This window comes from Rhipicephalus microplus, chromosome X (genome assembly GCF_043290135.1).
Source record: "Rhipicephalus microplus isolate Deutch F79 chromosome X, USDA_Rmic, whole genome shotgun sequence".
Classification (NCBI taxonomy): domain Eukaryota; kingdom Metazoa; phylum Arthropoda; class Arachnida; order Ixodida; family Ixodidae; genus Rhipicephalus; species Rhipicephalus microplus.
In genome coordinates, this window is record NC_134710.1 from 115,006,876 (window position 1) to 115,022,655 (window position 15,780).

At 42.9% G+C, this 15,780-nt stretch overlaps 1 protein-coding gene across 1 annotated transcript in view; it reads right to left on the reverse strand.

Annotated features, from left to right (window-relative positions):
- The window catches only part of LOC142775088 (synaptogenesis protein syg-2-like), a 244,640-nt gene that overhangs the window by 100,547 nt on the left and 128,313 nt on the right, over positions 1–15,780 (reverse strand). Inside the window, exons 3-5 of the mRNA XM_075876409.1 lie at positions 14,721–14,831; positions 5,348–5,548; positions 4,497–4,793 (exon numbers count right to left, since the gene is read on the reverse strand). Coding sequence (XP_075732524.1) covers positions 4,497–4,793; positions 5,348–5,548; positions 14,721–14,831 — 609 coding nt within the window. The remainder of the gene's footprint in view (positions 1–4,496; positions 4,794–5,347; positions 5,549–14,720; positions 14,832–15,780) is intronic.

Here is a 15,780-nt window from a genome sequence, read left to right on the forward strand (position 1 = left end):
TCAGCCTCGCCTCAAGGACCTCCTGCTTCCAACGGCACAAACGATAAGGATGTGGAAGGATTCGCTGTCGACGTACGAGAGAATACACATTTTGAATAAATAGAACAACGTTCCGAAACAGACCCACGTCCTCTTTTTACCTTGTTGATGAGACGAGTTTTTTGTATACTGACCACGAGACGAAGTAACTGACTCCGTCCAAGTTCAAGGCGTGAATATTTGCTGTATTTAGGCATCCTGCTCTGCGCAAGATGCGCACACAATCGCGCTTGCGGGAACGCACATAGCAGCTGGAACAATCATTACCGAGCTATAATAAACAGATCCTGGATATGTGCAAGTTGGCTGACGCAACGATGTCGGAATGGGACAAGCTCCTAAACTCCATAAAAGATTTGAAAGACACTGCCTCTATTATGTTCCTTGGGACGTTGAACCTCACATATCAATCAATCCATTAAGTTCCTCCCGAAGAACCCGCAGTCATTGGCCCAAATCACCTCTTTATGCTAAAGTTACGAGCAGCTACGCAGGCAGCACTCATTGACTGGTGGCCATTTATAGCACGATGAACACATCAATGGTTTGGCTGTTATCTCCGACCGGTCTGCACTGCTTGCGCAAATTAAAATGGTCGAGTTCACGAAAGATTCAAAAACGTGGTACACTTATTTTCTCCGATTTTTCTCGTAATCTTGTACACCATGACCATATGACCAAATAGCGCAAAAGCACATTTTGTTTTCGAATAAAAAATCTCGAACCACAAAAACATTGAGAAGCATCGCCGGGTGACAAAGACCACTTTACAAAGGGTGCGTTTTCGACAATTCGCGATGATGCTAACAGCGACGCAAGCTATATATAACAAATAGATCTCTGCTTAGCATGAATAGAAGTAATGAAGGAATCGCTGAATCTACTTTTTTTTTATTTCTGGGTTACTTAGGTATTTTTTAAATTACAAAAGAACGCTGTGTTGTTGAAACTTACTCGTATTGGGTGCATGATTTCTGCTTCTGTAAAAGCCCTAGCTTTTTCATATATCGAACACTGACAGTATATTATGTGAATAATTATTTCCTGCATTCAAATATGTCTAGTAATTTTTGAAGTAATAAATATTGTAGCTCAAAGCATAAAAAATAAAACTGTTGGGCACTTTAAAAACCTAGATTAAAAAAACCTTCTAATACTTGCTAAAAATTATTTAAATTGTTCTCAGAGGACTGAATCATCATATTTTGACAAAATAACTTGCACCATTTTCACAGAAACAAACCTACAAGTTTGCAAACGCAGTATTTTCAGAACGTGTTCGCTACCACGTAAATGAAATCTCTTGTGCCAAGAATATAGCGCTATAGCACTCCTTTTCTTCCCTGATTTTCAGAAAGAACAGTAATAACGCATTGTCTGCTAATGTGAAGTGTTCTCAAAAATAAAACAACAAACATTTGAATTAAATGCATTTTAGTGGTTCGCGAGTTCGCTTGTGTTCGTTGTCATTCAGTCCAAAGGCAGCCACTTCACTTGTGCCCTCCTTTCCTTTCATTTGTTCGGCCAGAACAGAAACAATATCTTAGATGCCAAGCAGTGAAATTTCTTAATGCGTTTTATTATATATTGTTCAGTCCCAGTATTCAAAAGGGTTGGTATAATACACAAGGTCTCTTCAAGAAAAGAAATGAGCTTCTAGAAAGCGGTGGTCAATAAGTTTAATTTTGCTGGCACAACTTCGTTCACTTTTAAAACATATGCTATTATTCATGCGTAAGACGTGACGATTACGTAAATCTGAATAACAGTAGTCATGATTGATTGATTGATTGATTTATGGTGTTTAACGTCCCTAAACCACCATATGATTATGAGAGACGCCGTAGTGGAGGGCTCCGAAAATTTCGACCACCTGGGGCTCTTTAAAGTGCACCGAAATCTGAGCACACGGGCCTACAACATTTTCGCCTCCATCGGAAATGCAGCCGCCGCAGCCGGGATTCTATCCCGCGACCTGCGGGTCAGCAGCCGAGTACCTTAGCCACTAGACCACCGCGGAGGGGCAACAGTAGTCATGGAAACGGACGAAGCATGCTTTGTGTGTATCTCACCTGGTTTGCATTGGCAACATACCATCACAGGATGCCTTGCACGCGTGTGAAGAGTTTCCCCTACCTTATTTTTGTTTTGTTTCTGAAAGAACTCAAGCACGTGGGTAGGTCCCGTGATTCTATCAGTTTTCTTTGGCTGCCCTTGCGATTGCGCAATCATTTCAATTGCTGACCGTATGAAATCACCGTGCGTTGCACGCTCTCGCACAATGCACGCTACTCCACTTACAGTCAGGCGCGGAGCACGGGCACTCGATCTACCTCAAGATCCACTTACGGTATATCGGTATATACGATGCCCGCACAGAGAACACGGTCGGGCTGCGCTGACCAAAGAAGAATGTATCATGTAACCTACGCAATCTACGCCGAAGCGTTCCGTGTTGCAAAGTGGCAAAGCTGGGCGAAGCATATGTGGCTGCGGTCTTAAAGTTGCGCTGTGGTGCTCATCGGTCGGCATTGTCACTGTTCAGGGATTCTTCATTTATAACAGCGTCAGAAGGTAACCCTCACCTATACAGTATTTTGTGAAGCTCCATTGATTTTGTATTAGGCCGCTTACTGAGACAAAGAACAAATACTTAGACTTGAAACGGGTGCACGCTGCACGTCAACCAGCATTGCAATAATGTCGTGAACTAAAACACACTAAAACAAAACAAAAGTGCATGTCGACCAAGTTGGAAAACTTTCACTTTAATGGTTTCGCGCAAAAACACGGGGATAGCCGCACGAGTGTTGTTAGTTGTGCTTGTGTTTGTGTTGCTTCTTCTTGTCCCCGATTTTTTTTCGTTTTGTGCACAATCGTTTCGACGTATACTAAAAATGCATTTCAATCAAAGGGTTGTGCTATTTGTTGTTTTGGAGAACACTTTGCACAAGCAAACAATACGTTATTACTGTTATTTTGGAAAATCAGAAATAAAAAAACGTGCTATTTTATTTTCTTGGCACAAGAGATGGCATTTGCGCGGTAGCGAACACGTTCTGCAAACGCAATGTTTGCACATTCGTTAGTTTGTTTCGTTAACAATAATGCTACAAGTTTTTTTTCTTCAGAATTTGATAGCGCAGTCTTCTGAGAACAATCCAAAAACTTCTGAACGAAATTGAGATGGGACTTTATTATAAGTTTGCAAACTGACAAAAGCTTTTATTTTTGATGTTCTGAGCTACAAAATTTACTACTTCAAATAGCAATAGACAAGTTTGAATGCACGGAATAATTATTAACATAAAAGAATATGAGTGATGTTAATATGAACAAGCCATGGTCGTCACAGAAGCAGAAATCTCGCCTTGAAAAGAAGCAAGTTGCTAAAACACAGCGCTTTTCAGGAATTAAAAAAAATACTTATCATGTAGAGAACTAGAAAGCATACAGCGAGCTATTCCTACATTACTTTTATTTGTGCTACGCAGAAATATATTTGTGATATATAGCTCTAATCACTCTTACCATCATCTCGAATTAGCAAAAACGCACTTTTTGTAAAATGGCCATTGTCACCGGGCGATGCTTCTCAATTTTTTTGGCTCGCAAATTTTTTATTTGAAAAGAAAATGTGGTTTCTAGCTATTCAGTAACACGGGTATAATATACAAAATTGTTAGGAAAATTGGAGACATCAAATATACCACGTATCTATCTATCTATCTATCTATCTATCTATCTATCTATCTATCTATCTATCTATCTATCTATCTATCTATCTATCTATCTATCTATCTATCTATCTATCTATCTATCTATCTATCTATCTATCTATCTATCTATCTATCTATCTATCTATCTATCTATCTATCTATCTATCTATCTATCTATCTATCAAATCTCTCTGTTACAATCGCTGTACATTGAGCCACAGTGAATAATTGGAGCTTTAATTGATTGACATGTGAGGTTAAAACGTCCCAAAACCACAATATAATTATGAGAGACGCCACAGTGGAGGCCTCCGGAAATTTCAACTACCTGGGACACGAACCTAATGCATTTTCGCCTACATTTAAAATGGAGCCGCCGCAGCCAGGATTTGATCCCGTGACCTGCGGGTCAGCAGCCAAGTAAGTACCTTAGCAACTAGAACGCCATGGTGGGGCGGTTTATTGCAACTCACGAAATCTCATGAGGAAAGGTCCAGAATTATTCGCTATAATCCAGCGTGATGATACACAGAATCACTTACAGAAGCATATGCAGGCAATAGCTTTTACTGCGTATTTCCCATCACCTCAGAAAAACAGCCTGGCAATATGAACCCAGCAAGCCTTCGAAATATCACAAAATTTATATCGAGGTCACTCGCAAGTTATCGCGCACGTTAAATGGCCTTTGGATATCTACTGCCGATTGTCTGCAGTGAGGCCTCAGGGGGCACTTACAGTAGATGCGCATGACCCAGACGTCTTCGGCCACCGCGCCGGGCAGCAGCGGGTTTTGGGCCCGGCACATGAGCTGGAGGCCATTGTCGGCGCTCGTTGGCGTGAAGTTGACAACCGAGGTGGTGACGTTGCTGTCCGCCGACACGTGGTTGAAGGTCTGGTTGAGTTGGACGCCGTTTCGCCACCAGCTGATGTTTGCCGGTGGCCGGGAACCCATAGCTTCGCACACGATCTCTACCGGGATTCCGGCTGACAGAGGCGTGTCGCCACGGCGCACCACAGCATCCAGAGGGCGCACTGCAAGTGTGATACAGGGCACAGGTACTTTGACACGAGTGAGAATTGATATGAGGCACGCCGACAGCTCCACCTCAAAACAAGACTCGCGTCAGCTGTTAGTATACGGCAAGCTACGCACACCATGGCCACCTCACAGAAGCCGTAGGAAGTCACCGCTACTACAGGTTCTAAAAACCTTGAATTCTGAACTGTGGGATATTTCAGAGTTCATCGAAACTAAGGGCACTGAACTTAAGGGCGCTCACCTGGCACTAAAAGCACTAACCTGTGAAACAAACGCTTTGTCACTTTCAATACATTTCGGAACATAAATATAGGCGCGTTTTTGGGCTCACACTTATAAAGCACAATTCCGCGATAAATAAAATATTGAGCTGTACGGCAAAACTGTCACTATACAAATTAAGCAAGCACGTGCTCGCACAAGTAAAATAGCGCCAACTCATTCAGAAATTTACCTGAATATTCACAGCTTCTAACGTATATAGTTGAACTACAGTGGGAGAAACAGTGTACAAGAAGAGCCTCGGTCAATAAGCTCTGCCACTCACAGATCATGTCAAGCTTGACAGATGAAGAAACGGTCGCCGATATGTTGTTGGACACCTGACAGGTGAATACCGACAGCAGGTCTGAACGCTCCAGTCTCGAGATGATTGCGTCGCTGCGTATGTTGCCATGAGTTGATGTGCGTGTCAGGTTGGTGATGACCTTGCCATTCCTGAACCACGTGATGGATGGACTCGGTTTTCCTGGAAGGACGCGTCAGAGCACCACAGTTGTGCTTGAAAAGAGCAAAAGTAGCGTCAGAAGCACACGCACGTAAAAAAAAGGACCCTGGTGGCAGGCTCGGCCTTCCTGTTCATGCGAACCGTACAGTATTGCTAGTTTCATTTCGTTTCTTTGCGCTTAAGGCTTCGAAGCAATAGTGCCACAACGTTATGCATGCATTTTGTACATGCACGAACGAGTACAAGAACAGATGAATAAATGCGTGTTGTTCAGTTAAAATAACGTGAAGAAAAGTAATTAAATTAAAAGAATACCCGAAGGCTTAAAGTATTTTGACTTGTTTTATTAATTTCTTACGAAGTATTTCTCAGCGAGCACACAAGAAACAAGAATGTGAGGAAACAAAACTAACAAGCGCTGGATCATGACTCGGTTTATTGGCGAAAACAAGGTGTACATGTACAGTACATTACATAGACCAAGGCTACCTCACTGGGACATGCGCAAGATAATGAGAAAATTCCCAAACAATATTACAACCATTGCAGAGAAAAATGTATGTCGACAACATGCAGCAGAAAAGGTCAAGTAGCAGGCAATTTTTTTTGTCAGTGAGTACCATCGATCGCTGTAGTGTGTGTGCTGAGAAAATTTTATAATAAATTCGAATAAACTTCCGGTTTTTTATAGTTTTACATTGCTTTATTAAATGAAATAATTAATTAAGAAACAAATAGTCACGCAAATAGAAAACGATGTTTCAAAGAAGCTGTCGGTAAATACGTGTACAAAAAAGTGGTGCAACATACGTTATAAAATTGACCCTGCCTTTCAAATAACTTTTCGCTAATGGAGTGAGCAATCGCGCGTTTAATCGAGTTTATTTTTTCAACAGAATAGTTGTAATTGATTATTGCTTTTGCTCTGTTACAAGGCTTGTTTAACGTTAGAAACACATGAAAGTAATATTCTAATGAAGCAGTAACTGCATTTGCGATAGTTTCATTTGTTCGAACACATGCTGAACACAAACACCCAATTTCAATCTGCAATAAGATAACACGTGCTTGCTAAAACTATTCACGCATTTTTATGCGGCGAATACTGCGCGACCAACGACAGAAAATTTCTAAATAATTAGCTGGCTAAGGTGACACTTTGGGTCATAAGTGCGTTCATTTATACGAGCCTTGAAAAGCAGTAAACGTGACGTTATAGGTTGCTTATACGACTAATTCTGAGTGATGGACAATTTTGCCGATTGGCTGCTACACTTCCTGCATGACGCGAAGTTGGAAGTTGCCTCAGTGTGTTTAGTTTGGTCATCATAGGGCTTGCGGTAAAATCTACGAACGCCCGTTATTAAAAGGAAAGTAGCAACTAAGAAACAATGCACACTATAAAAAAAAGTTGAAAAAAAAACGTTATCTCTATTTTCACTTGTGGTGACAATTGCTACACGTTCTGATCATAAATATTTGGAATAACTGCACGGTAATTTCCAGACAATTACCATGAGCTTGTCTGATAATTGATAGAGTATACTTTGTCTTTTCAGTTCACGGCTCGTTTCTCTAAGGCGTGGAGATTGTAAAACTTTAGGATTAAATCATCTGATTTGTTCGTTTTGTGTATTCTATTTTTGAGTCTTCTTGCTTGTGAGAAGCCATGGATTCTCTTTATTTTCTTTTTTCACCCTACAGATGATGCAGCCGAATTTAGGGGGAGAGTCAAAGACACTGAAAATAACATTAAAGAAAAGAAGAGACCTGCATTACACGATACACGATACAGAGAATCCGAGGAACAGAAACCGTGTTAAATATAAACAAAAAAAGGTAGACATTTGAGGTTCACATTCAAGAGCAGAACGCGATAGCCTAATCTTTCCCTCTTCGCATCGCCTTCTCAATTGTTAGCCGCGCTTCGCTTTCTTGCGGACACCTAAACCATGACGGAGGGGCATGGCTTAGGTGTCCGCAGGGACGGGCGTGAATGTCTATCTGAGTAACATTGGTTGTTTCAAACTATTTTAGATTGCCTAGCTAAAGTGAAATTGCGAAGTGCTCACTACGCCATAACTCGTGCTTCTTCGAATCAGTGAAGACTTGTGAAGTAACCACAACTCGTTGGCGAGGTAACATCCGAACCTGCGCAACTGCTCTCTTTGTTGATGTTTTTGCTGATGAAGATGAGTTATACGCCTGACTGCTTTGTAATGGCTGGGCCTTCAACACTCTTTTACCATTAAATTTACTTGTGTCTCTCTCAAATTGTCGCGAACGGAGAACGCTGATTTCTCCCTTACAGTAAACGACACCAACTCCACAATTCCTGCGAAACAAAATATTCAACGCTATCATGGTAAAAAAGCAAGAATAAAAATTACTCGAATAGCACCACTCAACGGCAGGTATTAATCACTAGAATAACTAAGCAATCTTCCGTGTCACGTTTACGAAGAAAATGGGGAAGGGGGGTTTGTTGGACGCAATCATGACACAAATTTATTCCGCTATTTGGTCACGCAGAACAGATTCCACCTGTCGTCATGTGCAGTATAGCCTGAAGTGCCTGAATATGTTGAATGGTGTCTTCATTGCATTTGAAACGCTTGGCTTTCTTGTGCACTAGCTTGACGGAGAACATCGAAGTTGCTTGATGTGCTGAAAATTACTAAAATTATATATATAAAAAGCTGTGGTGCGAACTGGAAAATTATTTAGAAACAAGAAAGACGCAGTAGGTTTTCATTACTAAGAAATTTTAAAGTTGTTTAATTCTTGTATACATAGACAGAAAAAAATTATAGCATATCTATGAAGTGAACGATTATGAGTGAAGTGAAGCGTCCGTATGTGCCTCCATTGGTTCGTCCTTCAGTGCTTCCGTCCGTCCGTCCATCCATGCTTCCGTCCGTCTGTCTATCTGTACTTCCATCGATCCATGCTTCCGTCCGTCTGTTCATCCATGCTTCCGTCTATCCATGCTTCCATCCGTCTGCCCGTGGCCCCGCCGCGGTGGTCTAGTGGCTAAGGTACTCGGCTGCTGACCCGCAGGTCGCGGGTTCGATTCCCGGCTGCGGCGGCTGCATTTCCGATGGGGGCGGAAATGTAGGCCCGTGTACTCAGATTTGGGTGCACGTTAAAGAACCCCAGGTGGTCAAAATTTCCGGAGCCCTCCACTACGGCGTCTCTCATAATCAAAGGGTGGTTTTCGGACGTTGAACCCCACAAATCAATCATCCGTCTGTCCGTGCTTCCGTCCATACATCCCTCCATGCTTCCATTCGTCCATGCATCCATCCATCTGTCCGTCCGTGCATTTATCCGTCCATGCATCCGTCCATTCGTTCATGCATGCCTCTATCCGTCCGTGGATGCTGCCGTTCGTCTGTCCGTGCTTCTGTTCATCTGTCTGTCCAGACGTCCGTCCATCTGTCCATGCTTGCGCTCGTCTGTCCGCCCGTGCTTACGTCCATCTGACTCAGTCTGTCTGTCTTTTGGTCTGTCCATCCGTCCGTCTATCCGTTTGTCTGTGTTCGTTCTTCATCTGTCTGTGTGTATGTATGTCCATCCATCCGTCCATTTGCCTGTCCGTCTGTGTGTCCATCCGTCTGTCGCCTGTCTGTACGTCCGTCTGTACGTATGTCTGTCCATCAGTTCATCTAATCAACACTCGAAGTACCACCATCACACTAGTTTTCATCATATATTCATCACGTACAACTACCGCCATACAGCGGACATTCCAAGAACTGAAACTAGAGGAAGCTACTATGTACAGGAGACGCACGACCAACACCTTAAGGAGCTTCGCCCCCAAAAAAAAAGCTATTGATGCTGGGAACGCTGGAGTCAGACCCACACACATACACCGCAAAACGTAGTTACATAATTCGATGAGAGATTGCTTAATTATCCTGGTATAAAGTACATGTCACATTCTACAGAAGTTAGGCGCAGAGTGAGTCAGTAATGCGAACGCCCACAACGCGCCTTGTCTGTCGTGCTTGGGAATTGAGCGAGTAATGTGCCCCCATAAGCTAGTGCGCTTTAAAGAGGCAGCCAAGCGAAACAAAAGGGTTCGCTGCGCGAAGAAGGGGGAAACACACGCGCACAAAAGAACACATTGGACAAGCACCTTGAGCCGCGAGGTCTTGTTCTTTGTGTCGCGCATATCTTCACGATTACTTTGTGCTCATTGAGGAAAGAAGATAGAGTCAGTAGAGAGCTGTCTGCTTGAATTGACAGCGCGGTGATTAAGGAATTGAACGGGAGCGCACGGGGCTTCTAAGACAGCGGCGGTGCAAGTAGATTAGCAGCGACGTTCGCGTCCGTAGCAAGGCGCGAGAAAAAAAAAAGTGATGGAGGGCTGTCTGTTCGTTAAATCTGGTGAAGCCAGTGAGCTAAATGCTTCCGAAGTGCTCTTCAAAGCTTTGCAGGCGAGTCAGAGGCCACGAGCAGCGTGCAGAGCGGGGATAAAGAGCGCCGGGGGAGGTGCGAGCAAGGGAGCTGATGTGCTCGATCGATGAATGCGTACATGAAAAATCGGGCCGCCTATTAGAGACACAAAAAAGGGCATCCGGCGGACACAAAGCAGAGAGATAACAACAGGAGCGGAAAGCTAAGAGGCTGTCGCGGCTATAACACAAGTCGTTCATTTTTCTTCCACGTGCTTCCCCCCTATTCCCGATAGCCTAGCGTATAATTGAACAACAACACGTAGGCGGGTCACGATCGGCTTCCAAGAATAAAAAGGAAGAGCCGGGAAGGGGGGACAAAACGCAAAAGCCGAAGGGGGAGACGTTACTGCCATAAATCCCGGCCTCTGTTTTCCTTGAAGCTTCGGCGCCGCATTCGGTCAGCTTAATTCCATATTGGGACTCCGCCGCCACTTGTTTCTTCTCTGGCCTTTTTTTTTTTTATTTTTCCACCACTGACTTGGACCGGCCGACGTATTTTTTCCGGCCATTTCAGTCGCTTAATTTGTTCAAACCCTGAGTCGTGATCCGGAGATTTCGCAGACTCCGCGGAAAAAGAAAAGAGAAGGGTTTTGATCCCGTTTTTTTATTCGAGAGTAAATGTGTTCCACCGCTCGCAGTTTTTATTTGATGCTTTGAAAACAGTTAGACAACCTCTTTATTTTCTAGCTACATGGTATAGAAAAAGCGCGCTGACGTATTTGCTTTTCCTTTTGCCAGATCCCGAAAGAGGAAAGAGAAAGAGCACGGGACTTGAACGCTTTTTGTGTAAGACTCGGTGCACACTGCCCATAACTCTTCGAGCGCTACACGCCGAGCCCGCTGTCTTCCTTTCTACCGTCATTTATTTTCTTCACCATTTCGCCCCCTTTTCTCTCTATGAATGGACCAACCTGCCAGCTTATTAATCGGCTCACCGCCTGCGATTTCGTAAAAAACAAGCTATGAAGCGCGAATATTATGGAATTTTTTACAGCTTGAGGCTTGGTAGATTACCACTTTTGAAAACTGAGGCGCAATATTCAGACTAACACTGCATCCATTTCCTGAAACAAATCCTTATTTTTATAGTCTTGCACTCACGTGAAACGTTGACTACACCTAAAACATATTTCGCTCTGTGTAGATAACAAAGCAGTGAAGGTGGTCAGTTGTGTCTCCTTCAAAGTAAACTCATCAAGTAAATGTTGTGCAGAAATAATGGCTAATCGATCTTGAAGAAATATTTGACCTGAGAATTACGAGCATTGTTAACGTACCCTATTCTGGTAACTACAATCATGTGTAACATAATGAACCCATCATTTTTTTCTTATCAAGCACAACTTTTGGAAGCTTCCAGAGCTAATAACGACGTCTAAACAGTTGGTGAGAAAAAAAAAGACGAGTTAGAACTCTGTTTAAGAAGAAAATCAAGCGACGTAGCAATGATAGCTTTTGCCGCCGTCCGAAGCTTGCCAGCGAAACTGTATACGAGTGAAGGCTGTAGGCGGCATGAGATGAAGTCTTTGCGATGCCCTTTGTGTTGCGCACTTTTACGATTGATAATCTAGTCACTGATTGGGAACTGCGTGAACATACGGTCCGCGAGAATGGCAGCAGAGAATCTTGTTGCAGCAGCCAGCCAGTTTATAGGGGCAGATTGCTGTGGTGAGCCCACGTAAGTCTCCACTGAACATGCAGAGAACAAAGACTTCACTGAAACACGAAAGTGCGATAACTGCATTGGGCTATATATTTCCTCCTCCTGATTTTGTCGTAGTTTCCCGAGCTGTGTTAGCATCGACCTATACCAGGTAAGAGTAGTGGTACCAACTGCAGGCACGTATATATGAAACGCAGACAAATAAATAAATGCTGCATACGAAGATTGCTGCAGCCTGCGAACAATATACAAACCCACAGTGAGCGACAACGTCTCTCAACGCTTACTCTGACTCTCTGGCGGCACATTCCTAGCAGATCAAAGAAACACATTTTGTTGACCACGGGTTCAAACTCACGCGAGTCTTGCACATTATGCACTCACAATCATGCGTTACTGGCCCCTGCTTTTATATTTTCCCGCCACTTGAGAAAACTACTGCACAAATTTTGAGTTATCCCTCCATACATTTATTACAAGCAGAGTTTCTGCCGTCTAACGAAACAGTTCCTATTCACTTAGGGTTACTCTCGTCACATATTGAGAGAGGAGTGGCGAGCTGCGGACAGTGTTTGAGTATATATAACATCGCTGAGAGCTAGCGCGTGCTGTTATTATTACCTAGCGACACGTCTGACCGGAGTTTTTTTGTCAATATTGAGTGCTCAGTGTCTATCCTCAACACTCGACGGCTACATACACATTGATGGGGTCTCGCACTAATAGGCAACGTCTTTATACAAAACATGAAAGTGGCCAAGGCGGTATTCTAGTAGTGCAGAAGCACAAGGTTGCCGCAAGGGGCGAGTAACCGACTGGAACAAGTTCAAAGGTTGCCACGATAGTTCTGAGAAAATACCTCACGGCAAGTATTCGGAAGAGTTACAATGAATTTCTTCTAGAATTACCTTATGTGTATGTCATGCCAGTCCCCCTACTATGCTGGGCTCGAGGGCAAGCTCAACACCATGTATACGAATCCAACACGAAGTGCATCCTGTGCAAAACCATTTCCTGCAAGCTCAAGCAGACCGATGGCTCAGCATTATTATTTAGGATGTCTCGCAGCGAAATTAGTGAAGAGTCGCGTTTTCAGCTTCCATTCTGACTGAGTAAGTTACACTTGTGCCTCGCTGGCTATGTCGAAACGCATCGTGAAGCAGTCGCTGCAAATAGCGCCATAGGGACAATTCAAATGGCAAGCAGCGACTTTTCACTGTGCTCATCTTGGGCATTCGCTGGTATTTAACCAATTTTCAACTGCTGAAGACAAGCTTATTACAGGGAAGATTAAAAAAACGGCAAAAAAGTAAAAGAAAAGTCAACACAGCAAAAAAAGAGCTTTTCCTCATCACAACACGCCCTAACTAAGTTCAAAAGCAGTAACTATCAGAACCTACCACACCTGTTGCAAAAGGACTTTGTAGTTAAATTGCGTTAACAAAAAACACCACGTGTTTTTCTATGAGCATTGTAAAACTAGGAAAAAAAACAATTCATTCGTGCACTTTTTCTTTTTTTGTGGCGCGATTATATTCTCGTTTATAAAATTATTTTGAATTTTATACTATTTATAACAGTGTTCGTAATTCACATCTTTGCTTTCGTATTTTTAATGACTCTAAACAACGTAGGTTTACCTGATATGTCCAGAAGTGTGCGCTGCAATGCCTAGAAAGTATAAAATGCGCGGCTAATAATTTTGTGTTCTTTGTTGTCCCAATAAGTGACTTTCACTGAAAAACTTCATGCCACCGATGCATATTTGCTATACCAATCTGATGGGTATTTTGTGTACATTCCGCTTTATTTCTCGCTGCTGCACACTGCACTTTCTTTCTAAAAAGGTGAAAGTTACGATGAGAAGGTCTGAATGCATTGTTTACATGATCCTTCAAGATATGGTGCGTGGCGTCTCTCATAATCATATGGTAGTTTTGGGACGTTAAACCCCACCTATCAATCAAGGTATGTTGCGTGTGTTGTCGCAAGTGAACAACGAACACATAGCGATAAAATATCTGTACGTTCACATCAAAGTGTGATTGTCAGTACTATATAAAAGTATTATTTATCATCCTTTTACTACCGTAAGTACAGGCCAACTTTAATTCATTTTCATGTTTTTCTTGTCCCATCACTAGTTAAAATGTTGAAACATTTGTAACATTATGCTGCTCATCGTTAGAAGCAGTACGAATGTGACAGGCAACTATAATACCGTCCTTAGACAATGGCAGTTGTGGAAGATTGCGGGGAACCATCACGTGAATGTCATATATGGCCCTTAAAATATTGCCACGTTCGTTTCTCAAGCTTTGTTATCGCCCCGTTACACTATGTTCAGCGCAAACCGTGCCTACGATGTTTTAGAAGCTTCGAGGCTGTAGAAGATCGTTTTGTTAAGATTATGCCCATCTCGTGAACATTACAGATTTTTCTGGAACCTACGTCACCGCTAGCGATAACGCTTGAATATTCGATGGCAAGAGTATAAATGCCGACACGCTTCGCCGCTTGTCAGTTGATCAACGGCCAACACTCTGTTCGCCGCTATCAGTGCCAGTGTCTCGCTGTAATCTTACTTTCCTTTTAGGTGGTGACAGGTTCAGCCGAATAAATAGATTATTTTTTTAGTACTGTCTGCTCCCCTTCGTCGACGTCATGACCCCGTGGCAATATATTATATTGGCCATATGTGAGTACGTATATCAGAGTACATGTTTACCGTTTGTCATGCGGGTAATATATAGGGCCCCATTTGGCGCAGTTTCCATATATGTCATCAAATATGCCATATATGAGACGGTTGCACCATATATGACATCAATTAGAGCCATATTTGGTGGGGCTGTGGCATATGTGTATTCAGCTACACTGCTTCCGACGGATTTCACTGCGTTTCACCTCCATCAAAAAGAGGCCATGGCAGCCAAAGAACAAGGATGCTTACTACGTGCACTGAAACTTGGAGTTTTTCCATGTGCGGGTCAGAGTACCACACCACGCTACTAGTAAATTGCGCGTCTATTCGCGAAATTCATTATTTGATTTTCACACTCACCTCCTGGTGTCTCACAAGTGAGTCGTAGCTCATCGCCTTCGTAGTAAGGTCCGACTATATCCTTCTTAGTTCTTCCTTTAGCGTCCCGGATAATTGGAGGCTTCAGTGGCCCTGCACAAGGGTGAACAAAAAAGCAATAAAATGTTTACTATAACCCACGCAAAAGAAACTAATTTATAATTAGCGAGGTTAGCCAAATCATGAATCTGTTACTTGCGACACGAGTCGTGATAATTTAATGCTCCTCTACAGCAGCCACAATTCTATAACGGCCCATTTAAATGTCAAATTTACATAAATTTATTGGAAGCTGGAAGGAAAACATACAATGCATTTTTGGCAAATTCTTTTCGCCAATGGCCACCAATATTTCTCAGTGTAAGCCAACATACCGGTAACATACCACTTCTTTTATGCTTTTTAACACTACTGTAATTAATCTCGCTCCCGCGCCTACTGTTGTTCTCTCTTGACGAAAAAAAGCTTGACACACCAGCCTCTTGGCATTCAAAGTGTACGGAGTGGTATAAAGCACGCTCCACAGTCCCATTTCGATGGCGCTGAAAGTTCATATTTATGCTATGGTAGTACACGTGGGTCATGTTAAGCTGCAGCTCGCCGCATTCGCCAATAAGTCCGAACTTTTTCTCCTTATAGGCCATTTACCTAAGAAGCAAAGGCGACGAAAAAAACATTTCTCCGTTCCCGTTTTTTGCGCTAGAGGGAAGCGGTGCACCGAGAGCAGGACGCATAAGCGTGTCTCTCGGAAGAACACGTGCCTTTGTGCTCTTTCTCACGTCACTCAGTACAAGAAACCACTTGTCAGCACCATCTTTCCAGTGTTATCCGTTACAGTGGGCATAAAAACCTCCACGAGTGCTTCGCAAGACCAAATTCCCTTGTTACCAGCCGTGACCAAGCAAACCGAAGATCAGATTTCACCAAATCTTTTCTTAGAAATGTATTTGTTGATTGAGCAGCAGCCACGTGCTGAAAGAAGTTGCTTTGAGGTCCAGGTTTGAATTTTTGTATTTTCTTTGAGCAACAGTGACAAGACGTG